At 28.0% G+C, this 11,714-nt stretch overlaps 1 protein-coding gene and 1 long non-coding RNA gene across 2 annotated transcripts; one reads left to right on the plus strand and one right to left on the minus strand.

Annotated features, from left to right (window-relative positions):
• Positions 1 to 1,751: 1,751 nt before the first annotated feature.
• On the plus strand, positions 1,752 to 2,280 carry LOC113001164 (uncharacterized). Its single transcript, XR_003266497.2, has 2 exons — positions 1,752 to 1,917; positions 2,025 to 2,280. It is a non-coding gene; the product is annotated as an uncharacterized lncRNA (long non-coding RNA).
• A 1,293-nt stretch (positions 2,281 to 3,573) lies between these two features.
• On the minus strand, positions 3,574 to 6,402 carry LOC100789141 (G2/mitotic-specific cyclin S13-7). Its single transcript, XM_003520433.4, has 9 exons — positions 6,293 to 6,402; positions 5,750 to 5,864; positions 5,606 to 5,660; positions 5,352 to 5,486; positions 5,086 to 5,211; positions 4,738 to 4,986; positions 4,283 to 4,435; positions 3,994 to 4,172; positions 3,574 to 3,875 (listed from the first exon to the last, which is right to left on the minus strand). Exons 1-9 carry the CDS (start codon positions 6,303 to 6,305, stop codon positions 3,722 to 3,724), a joined length of 1,179 nt encoding a protein of 392 aa, XP_003520481.1. The 5' UTR covers positions 6,306 to 6,402; the 3' UTR covers positions 3,574 to 3,721.
• Between the last annotated feature and the right edge of the window lie 5,312 nt (positions 6,403 to 11,714).

The following is an 11,714-nucleotide window of genomic DNA, read 5'->3' on the forward strand; positions in this document are numbered from 1 at the left end:
AATTGTTTTTATTTTCAAAAAATTAGAATTCTGAAAATATGTCTGGTTTGACTTCTTGTTTTTTATTTTTAAGAAATAAAAACACTATGTGTTTTAAAAATAAAATATATTTTTAGATTTGCTTAAAATTGCATTCCTCTCCACTACGTTTTCATTTTACCCAAAATGAAATTTCGGGTTTCAACTGAAAAAGAGATTTTAGTATTTCTAGTTTTTAGTTCGTTTGAGAAAATATTTTTACTTCAACCAAACGTATTTTTATCACTATTTTCTATTTTCAGTAAAAATGAAAACAAAAAACGATCAAACCAAACACTCACTAAACAAATGAGGATATATTAGGTGCTGCCCAAAAACATTTTTTATATATAGTAAATAGATTATAAGAAATAAAAGAGTAAAAATAAAAAATAAAGTCTATCCAAAAGCACACAGAGTTTTTAGTAGAAAAGATGTTAAAAAAAAAAAAGAATTAAAAAGGCTGGGCATTTAGTTAGAAAATAGGGGTCAAAGAATTGTTCAACTGAGAGAGACACGACAGGCGGAAATTAGACAAAAATTAGCAGAAAAATATGTTAATGAAGATATGTCATGTGTTAGTTCAAATACATTTTTTAATATGATAGTAAATAGATTATAAGAAATAAAAGAATAAAAAGTATATAAAAAAAAGTTTCAATCATTTACATGAAGTGTAGCGCCTATCTAACAAAAGCATTCAAAGTTCTTACAAGAAAAAATGTTAAGAAAGAATTAGATAAAAATTAGCCGTAAATAAGCTAATGAAGATATGTCACCTGTCCGTCCAAATAAATCTTTTTATATATAATAAATAGATAGATTAGAACCTTTAACTCCGTCTTATCTTAAATTTTAAATAATAATTTATTTTAAATAATAAACTAATTAAAAATTAATAAATATGTATAAAATATCAAAATAAATATTAAATTATTTTTTAATAAAAAATAAATTGACGAATTATCAATCTCATTTCTCTCTCAATCTATTTTTTGACTGCCATGACAAATTAAAAATTCTAACCTGATATGTAAAAAAAGGATTAAAATAGATTGGTCCAACAACTTCAACCCATTTTTTCCACCCTTAGGCATAGGAACCCATTCATGCTAACACATTAACATACTATACAAATTAAAAAGGTCTTGCTAACCTAAGAACATTGATTAATGAATTAAAATAAGAAAGTATGTATTGTTAAAATCATAGGAAAATATAAAAAAAAGTTGTAGACTACACAATTTTCCACATTCCAATTAAAATATTTCTTTCAACTCGTAACGCTACTTATTATTAACATTTGACAAATTAAAAATTAAATGGTAATGGATGATACATCTAACTAAGATCTAAAAATGTATATAAAAAGAGAAAAAAAGTTATACACGATAATGTAAAAAGTTTTACATAATTATTCAATCACAATTTATCATATATGATAAATTTATTGATTTTTAAAATAATTATCTTAAAATAATTTAAATAATAATTTGTGATTGAATAATAATATAAAATTATTTTACACTATTAGTATATAGACATTACACTCATATAAAAATGACATAAAGTTATCAAAAAATTGAAACAAGGCTTATATTGATAAAAAAAAACTGAAATATATTTTTACTCCTTCTAAAATATTAAAGTTTATTTTTAGTCCTATAAAAATATTTTATTTTTTATCCTAAAAAATTAAAATGTGTTGTGACTTTTGGTCGCTATGCTTTAATAGAACCTACGTGCTGGGTTGCACAATACGTATCACTCCCTTGTCGGCTTAAGCGGCAGAAGGTTGATGGTTGATGGTAGTGGTCTGTGGCGGTGGCGCGCGCTGCACGCTTCGTCCTATTCTCCCTCCACCGCTCGGGTCGCTGTCGTCCGGTGTCTCTCCGAAAGGTTCCAAGATTTTTGTTGTTTACGTTTTTGTCAAGTTTTTGTTTCCATGGTTTTGGAGGTAGAAGAATAGGAAAAGAATGTGTTGATGCCACGGTGGGTTCTTACAGGGTGTTGTCAAAGGAGTCTATAGGGTGTTGTGAATGGGGGCATGATGCTGGTTGGTTCTTACAGAACTTTTATCAGACATTTGGTGAGCACTAGAATAACGACTAATGCTGCTTTACGAAGTAACCTTAGACTGTCCCAACAGTGCAATAGAGCATCAAATTTGATTGCAATTTGTAAATCGTGTTCTTGTAATGAGATGCAGACTGGTTGAGAAAGGATTAATAACTATAATGTATGTTGCTATATGTTGAAAAAGGGGTTATTTATTTGGTTATCTGCTTCAGGGTCTTATGATCTGAGAGGGTAGAGCTGAACTTGCAGGGAACTTTTAACTATATGGCTGCTATGTTTGGGAAGGTTTTTATTTCAAAAAAAATCCTACAGAAATTTTTTGTTGTAATTTATGACAGTTTTTAACCCAAAAATTATATATTAAAATTTAAATTAAAAAAATATCACATGTATCTAATTTTGTTCAATTTGAAAAAAAAAACACATTTTCATTTTACGAAAACGAAAAACATATAATTTTTTTTACAAGAATGAATTTTAAATATTTTAATATTTGCATGGACGAAAAACATATTTTAAAAAAAGATTGAAACAAGACTAAATCATTTAAAAAAGCACAATCACATCCTCAAAATTTGAATTTAAGACTATTATTAAATTAAAATAATTTTGGCCAATTGATATACACACTTGATAATAAAGATTTTACAATTTAAATTACTATACTAATTTAATTTATTTTTGGCCAAAATTTTAAAAAAATTTAAATAAGTAAAAGAAATATTCTAAAAAACCTAAATTCCAAATTACTATAAATATTTTCTTAAGTCCAAAGTTCTAGAGTTCCGAGAAATCACAATTTTAGGGAGAATTTTTTTTTTTAACAAAAATCATAATTTTTGGGAAAAATTTTTGTACGATACAAGACCTTTTCGATTTTTTATTATATCAATAATATTAATAATTATTAGAACAATAATCTTATTTTTTTCATATTAGAAACTAGAAAAAAAAGGAAAAGAAAGAGAGGATGTACCAAAGCTAAATTTAACTAAGTTTAGTATTATACGCACATGGTGGTATACTCCTAAAGCTATTAAATTATATATACCACAAAAATATAAGTATAAATAATTACATGCCACCGCCAAAATACTAGTAAACGGTGTATATTTTGTAGACTCCTTTGAAGAATTTTTAAATCAAATAGAGATTTGTAGCAAATGAAATATAAATTACTTAAAAATGTTTTCCAAAGACCCTTAAAATGTTCTTATTGTTGAAATATGCAACCACCTAATAGTGCTTTTTGCTTCAAGTATCTCCAAGGATTAACTAAATACTTGAAACATTTTAATGAGAATATTGTTTTGAAACTGTTACCTAAGCCTCAACTCGGGCTCAACACTACTACCCTATCTTCTTCAAGATGTTTTAATGTCGTGTTGGCAGCATGAAACATATGTTAGCGATCAGTTTTAACAATATATATGTTTTTTCAACAATGAATCTTTAGCCATAAAGGCGATGAAGGAATTGATAAGTGGAAAACTTGAAACTTTTATAAATTAGATTTGTAAACTATGGTCTACGGCTTATGAACAAATTATGGAAAACAAAGACAAATGATTATGGTCTATGGCATAATACTCTATCCCTGCTTCTCCCTTTGTTTCATTAAACTCTACTGAGAGTCAGAACCTTCAGGCATAAGATTTTTAGCTGGTGGAAGCATAGCAACAGCTCCTTTCTCAGGATCAGAATACTTTATGTACACAACCTTCTCCTCTCCATTCCCAGCCATGGAGTGGAAGCTCACCAATAATCTAGCACAATCCCTGTATATGTTTGCAACCAACAAAGTAAAATAGAATTAATTTAGACAACAATTGAATGATAATAATAAATTGTAAAATCCAAATAATATTAGCAAAAGACCCATTCAATTTCACATACATAAGTTGTCCTTGTGAATAACCAGTGTGCAGCTTAAGTGTCTCAGTCCAAAGGGGAGCCTTATTCAGAGTGCATCTAGCTGCAAACACTGCTGAGGCAGCAACCATTGATGGGAAGTACTTTAAGGTGGCATAGTGCATCATTCCCAACTCAGACAGAAAATGTGCCATGTTTTCTAACTGCAATTGCAGAAATTAAGAAATAAATTCAGACAAGACATCAGCAAAGAGGGAATCATAATTTAAGAGATTTGAAAAGAAAAAAAAAGGTCTCACTCACACTCACTCACCTCCTGATCTGGGACTGATGCCTTGATGAAACGAACCAGGAAAACAAAAGTTGTTGGCACAGTCAAATTCCATTCCAGCTTATTCAATATGGTTTTCTCCATGACCAGAACCTGTTCATGAGTATAATCTGTGAGGCGGACTAATTCATCAACCTGCAATTCAAGACAAGTGTCATTGCCTTAACATTCATTGAAAACTAGTACGATACATGTGCATCCTCACGGGTGACATTGATGCTTCCGTGCATTTTAAAAGCAAGTAAACAATTATATAAATAATCAATTTACTAAGGTCTTTGCTGTTAGAGATGTTGTTGTTTATGCTGGCTAGTATATTGTTTTCAAAAGGCTAAACTATGAATTAAAAAACTGAAACCGCTAACATATTAAAATGCATTCATAATACATCAATGAACACGTCTTCTAGGTAGCAAGTTAGCAACAAATATATATACCTCAAGAGTCCAAATTTCTTCATATTTGGATGCCATCAGCATGGCACTGATGCCAACCAATTGCATTTCCAACCTTGGAACTGTCTTAACAGCTAGGAACCGATCAATTATGTTGATGGTCAGGTAAATGGTCTCAAGTGAAAGGTCAAGGTTGGTGTGGACATCTATCAGCCAATTAACTAGAATAGCTCTCGACCTCTGATCTATCTCAGGTTGTGAGTCTATGTAGTCATGAGGGTGGTTCTCGTTCTTCATGCATCAAATTAATGGGCATTCACAAATTAGAATGTCATCACATCAAACACAACAAAAAGTAAAAAATAGCAATGAAAGGAATCATGTTTGTACCTCAACTAGCTTATAGAACTTGCAAATGTCATCAATATACTCCACAGCAGCAAGCTCATTGTCAGAATCAGAAGCGTCAATGTCAATAATCTGCTCCCTTGGTTTGTTTGTTATGTCACATGCTGCCTGCAATATAACATCACAATAACTTCTTGTGAAGAAAAGAAGCATATATACTGGCATACAACATAGCATGGTTGGGTTCAGATAAACACAGAAGGTTCTTTTTTTACATTTTATTTCTATTATCATTTATCTCAACTCACGTTGCTTCGAGCTGTGAGAACTGAAGTAGAAGCGCGTGATTCCTTGTTCTTGTTTTTCTGGACCTCCTTGTCTGGACCAGCTTCAATGTCAATCACTTCCTCAGCCTTTGGTTTTACCTTGACAGAAGCCTGTTTCTGCAATTTCAAAACATACAAAAAAACAATCATGGCCTTACAAGATAATTCAAAACTATATTGAACGATTTGCCAAAACAGTAGTAAAATGAGGTAATATATAAAGAGTAGTAGTTCACCTTGTTATTCTTGGCTGCTGCTTGTACTTTGGCAAGAATTTGAGCAGAAAAACTCCTAAAAGGATCATAAGAATGTTACTTTTAACATTGAGTGAGTGAGTGAGTGTCTGAGAATGAGAGAGAGAGAAAAGAAAAAAAAAAAACCTTGTGATGGGGCGGTTGACTAAATTCCCAATATCACCTAATATCTTGCGGTTCCTTCCAACCGCTATACCCTTCTTCTTCTTCTGCTGTTTTCCTCCCCATACTACTGCTTCACCTAGTGAATTGCAAAAAAAAAAAAAAGAAGGAAAAAAAGCCGCTCATTGAAAAAGGTGAAGATAGCTTATGATCTAAACACACAGATAGTTTCAACAACAAAAAAGATGACATATAAAGTTTGTTGGTTGGTTAAGAAAGAAGAAAATGAGGAAAAGATTGCGAAAAAAAAGCAGCAAAAAAGAGAAAGAAAAAGCAGCAAAAAAGAGACTTTTTTCATGTTTTCATTTAATACAAAAGAAAGCAAACTCAGAAACCCAAAGATCCAACTTAAAAGAAAATTCGAACCAAGAAACCAAAGGGTCAAACAAGAAAGATTCATTCAATCTTATTTTGAGAGGAAAAAAAACAAATTAAAAGAAACTAGCACTGAGCATCGCATCACACAGTATACACAACGATTCAAAAAAGACATCAATATGATAATACCTCTTGATGCCATTGGGAAAACTCTTGTTTGGTCTTGAATTGAATCCAAGTATGATCCCCTTGGGTAGAACTTGTCTCTCCCTCGCTCTCTACCTCTTTACGTGTGTAGGATGAGTGTGAATGAGAACGAGATGAGAGGGAACATTTAAATAGGTTTCGCCTCAACTGTCAATTTTTTTTAAGCCGGTTTTTGGATTTTAACCATGGAGAATAAAATAGCCGTTGTAGATTCAAAATAACCGATGGTAATAAATTGGGAATTGTCAATGGGCAAAATAACGATTAACGGGCATAGAGCAATTATATTTAGATAATGACTCGAAATATTGTAAATATTCTATGGGATCTTGCTAAAAAGAAAAAATATTTAATATGAAAAATATAGGAGAACAAAAAAAATTATAAACATTATAATTTTACACATCTCAATCCTTAATTCGTATCTTTAGTACATTTATTAACATTTCTCATATTATATTAATGTACTTATTTTTTTATGACGTAGCACATTTAAAAAAAATTGAAATAATTTTTAAATCAATCTTTATATTATAAAAGTAATGTATATTGGTATAGTTTTTTTTCCGCTCAAAATAGTGGTAATTTGGTAACTTACATGTTAATGGAATAATCTAGTATTGATCAGCATTTATTGCATCCTTAGTGGATAACATAATGATTTATTTTCTTAAAAATTTAAAAATAGCTCTTTTTTTTAATAGGTCTTCTTTTAATGTGAGTTTATAATTTGGCTTTTTTCTTTTAAAATATAAATTGTTGTGTTGCATTTATTGTACCGTAGGGAAAAATAGACTCTTTGTGTCTCATCATATATCTATTTTTTTAATAAAGAGAAAAATAATGGAGATTATATAATAGTGGGTAGTTTGTAAAGATGGCATAGTAACTTGCATATGTTGTCATAAGCATGGTCATCAAAACTTTCGAATTAACTTATTAATTTTTATGAGTTTATGAATCCTTTATGAATTGATTATTGAGTTTATCAACGAGTCAACCAGTTAGCAAGTTAAAAAAAATTAGATCAAAATGTAAGTTATTTTTTATTATTTTTTGTCTGTTTAGCATTCAACAATTTAATGAGTTATTATCTAGTAATGATGTATTATTACTAGACTTGATTATTTAAATATTCTAAATTTTATGATTTATTATTTTGTTTTATTATATTGTTAAATTTTTTAATTAATATGTTATTTATAGATATTTTGTTATTATTTTTACATGAAATACACTCTTACAATCTACGAGTTAATTTTATGAGTCAAATTTATAAAATTCTCATGAGCTGCATAAACTCTTGAGTTTGATAATTTTGATATAAAATATGTATAAAAATGTATACACCAAAATATCCCGTTGCTTTTATATATAATTACCGTAAACATATACATTGTCGTGTGGTGGCTGTGCGTCCGTACTTGATTTCAGTATCGCATTTTATTTTTGTTAAAAGTAATATATATTTTTTAATATCTTAGTATCATTATTGTACAACACACAACACAATAACAAAAAAAAATAATAACACACAATGTCTGCTTTTTAATTTTATGAAATTTTAAGTATATTTATATTCACTTTAGTTTTTTCCTATTATAATAATGTGCGAGTGCCTTGATGCAAACATACATGGTAATTCTAAAATTATTTGTTGTTTTAAAAATATTTATGGTTTAAATTTTGATTTTAAAAATTTACTATTGAATAAAATAACTTTTAAATTTTTTTGAAAATTATATTGTTTTTCAGTCTTTATTTTCTAATGTTGAATATAACTTTTGTTTCATTTTTTTCCAAATTCTCTGTCTCTAATTTCTTATGGTTTTGTTATTCAAGTGAATCTTTTAAAAAAAAATCAAATTAAAGATATATTTTTGTCTTATTTTAAAAATTATTTTTTATTTCAGGATTTTATTTAAAATGAACGGTTACTTGGTATAGGTTAACAAATATTTAAAATGAATAATTATTTAAAATCAGTTTTACTTTTAAAATTACCAATTTTACATATATAACTAAAATGAGTTTTTAAATTATGTGAATGACCATATAATATGTACCAACTACTTATTTGGCGTTGGTCAAATTAACGGTATATTCAGCCTGTGGTTTTTGTTATTTTAAAAAAATAAACCCATGAAATTGTGAATCACTTTTGTGCTATTTCATTTTATTTTACGCTGTGTGTGCCCTTTCATCTCCTAATGTAATATATGTTAGTCTTTTAATTGAATACATGATTAGTTTAAAAAATATTACACTTGTTTTTTTTTTATGAAATTTTGTTTTTATTTTTTTAGAAAATAATAAAAGTATAAAAAAGCAAGCATACAAATTAATGAATTTGGTTTTTATTTTTCTACATGTCACTTTGTTGATTTAAAACATATAAAATTGGTTATATGCATAATTGATTGGAGTTTTTTTTCTTTTTTAATTGAATGTAGTCACGTTAAATTCAAGTATGTAACTTAAAATCAGTTTTAGTTTCAGTACAAGAGTTAGTTTGTTAACAAGTGAAGAGAGAGAAGACCATAGGAGAGAGAATTATGAATTAGAAGTATTTAACTTATTATAAAAAAGAGAAGTTAGGGGTGTAATAAAATAAGGTGATTTTAGAAGAGGGAATGATGCAATAAAAGAAAATGGGCAAAGTGGTGTTACTATTATGTAATTGAATCACCTATCTTTTGAGCAAAAATTTGGGTTTTTATTATTTAAAAAAATGTGAAATTGTAAATTATTTTTGTGTTATTTCATTTTATTTTACATTGTATCTGTTATTTTCATTTTTGTGATATGATTATTTAAAACTTTCAATAAAGAAAATTATAAGATCAAACTATGAAGATGTGACAAAATTGTATCCACTAAAATTATAATTAACTATTTTTTAAATTTAAACCTAAATCAATCAAATAATTATTTAACAATTGTATAAAAATTCATTATTTGAATTAAAGAAAAAATATGAAGTGAAATTTAAAAAAGAAAATTACATATGATTAATCATTAATACATACAATACACCTAAAATAAATATCTGAAGGTAACAAAATTATAAAATTCATATTACTTTAAATGTTTTGATACTCGTACCAAATTGTTGATAATTCGTTGACGGGTCAGTTGTTGGTTAATTGTCAATGTCATTGTACTGTTATTTGTCATATTAATTGTGTTGCTTATGCTTTTTTACAATTTCATCGTCTTTTAGATAATTCATTTGTTTTTGTTCCATAATATTATTTGTCTTTTATTTCTTGTAATTTTCCTCCATGTTTTTCTATATGTTGTTTGTTCTCTTGATTGTTGAGTATTTAAATTATTCATATTTTATATCACCTATTAAAGAAAGAAAAAAAATCATAAATCAATGTAAAAAAATTAATAAAGAATATAAAAAGATAAAAAAAGAAGGTTGACAATATATTTGAAATGAATTACTATGGTGGATTAATGGGAAGAATAAGATTGAGAGATAAATAAGATAAAAATAAATAAATGAATTTCTTAAAAATTAAAGTTACCCCAAAATAAGATAAAAAAAATAAATAAATGAATTGCTTAAACAACCCTTTTGAAGTTATGGAGTTGTGATAAACCTAAAATGCAAATAAAATATTAGAAAAAAAAAATTAAAACACATACATAAACAATTAAAAGAAATTATATCATATTGTGTGGAAAAAATCTCACATCCAAAGGCTAAACAAATAGCCTGAATATAAATTAAGAAGGAAGTGAGGATAAATTAAAAGGTGAAAATAAAAAAGATTGAATGTGATTAGATGGAATACTTGAAACAACATTGAACCATCATAAACAAAATTGCACATGTTAACCATTAAAAAAGATAAACAAAATTGGTTCCTACAACATTAAAAAATAAACAAAAAAAAATGAGTTTTTCTATTCATTTGTTGTAGAAAAGAGGGGTTGAAAAATATAAAACAATATTGAAGCAAGTTGCTCAAGTGAAGGGGCAAGATGATGTCTTACATATAGCTGACATACATAGCATGTTCAAGTCAGCAAATTGAGTTGAAGATCGAGTTGGCTGCAAACAACGATACAACTAAAAAAGGAAAATTCAATAGTCAAAGGATGAAGGGATAAGTTAATAGAAAAATTGTTTCTGATGGAGAAAGGTGCAAAGGTGAAGACAAACGAAAGAATAAAATTAAGTTGAAGAAGTGAGAAAATATAGTCATGATGAGTGACATTGAAATAACAGTTAAATGTTTGTATGTGTGTGACCACTTCTTTTATCTCGTATGCATAGTTGGTTATGGCATGACAATTTTATTGTTGGTTACATGAGCGAGACAAAAGAGTAAAACGAAATGTGCACACAAAAAGAGAATATCCATTTATATATTATATTACCAGCGAACACACACACACATTGTCATGCTTCTGTGTTGGCATTTATCTTGCCCTATATTATTTTTATATTTATCATTTTTTTAATTGATATGTATACTAATTTTAGTTTAATATATTTTTTGAATATGTTGATTTATACAAATTTTCTTATTTCTTGTATTTTTTTGTGCATTGCGCGTAGTCTATCATATTTTAGTAGTATTAAAAAAATACCTAAGTTTAATAATTAGTGAAATAGAGAGTTACCTTAATTTTTATAAAAAAAGTTTTATAAAATAACATGAAGAAGAAGAAAAGCATAAGGTAAAAAAACTATAAAATGGAAGAGTTTTTTCTTCGTGCTTGCCTGACAACTTCTTTGTTCTCTCTTGAGAATTTTCTTTTCAAACTCTTTGTTTTCTAAAGCTCTTAAACTGTCAACATTAAGCAATTATATTTCTATGCTTGGGAACATTTAGGTGGGAGGAGAAGGTCATAATCATAATCATCCACATATGATATCTCTTCATAGTTGTCAATACTGATATTGCAAACTATCACCTAACTTGTAGCAAGCCAGTCATTATTCTTCTATACCCAAGCCAAATATTTCAAAAAGGTATATAAAATTGCAAACTTCTCAAGACCTTGGCATTGAGACCACCTAGTTAGAAAATCAAATAAGAGTCTTACCCATGTTTCTATGTCATATATAACTATGCAAGAGCTCTTCTTGTGAAACTTCTGATATCCTTTTTCTATGAGAAAATATGTAATCAAATGGCCTACAATATGGATACACAGAGAAAGAGAAAAAAAGAGAGAGGGAGAAACAAATTGCATATATCAGTAAATAGCAGTCACCTATATTGGAGAATATGCATTTCTTTCTATATGCATATTAGGTAACCTGGTACGGGAATTGAAACATTTCTAGCTCAACTGCTAGGAGTCCCCTGGAATTGAATTCAAAGTTTTCCAAACATCGCCCTAAAAAACTTTAGCATTTAAAGGGATAAACATAATGATT

Source organism: Glycine max, chromosome 3, assembly GCF_000004515.6.
Source record: "Glycine max cultivar Williams 82 chromosome 3, Glycine_max_v4.0, whole genome shotgun sequence".
Lineage (NCBI taxonomy): Eukaryota > Viridiplantae > Streptophyta > Magnoliopsida > Fabales > Fabaceae > Glycine > Glycine max.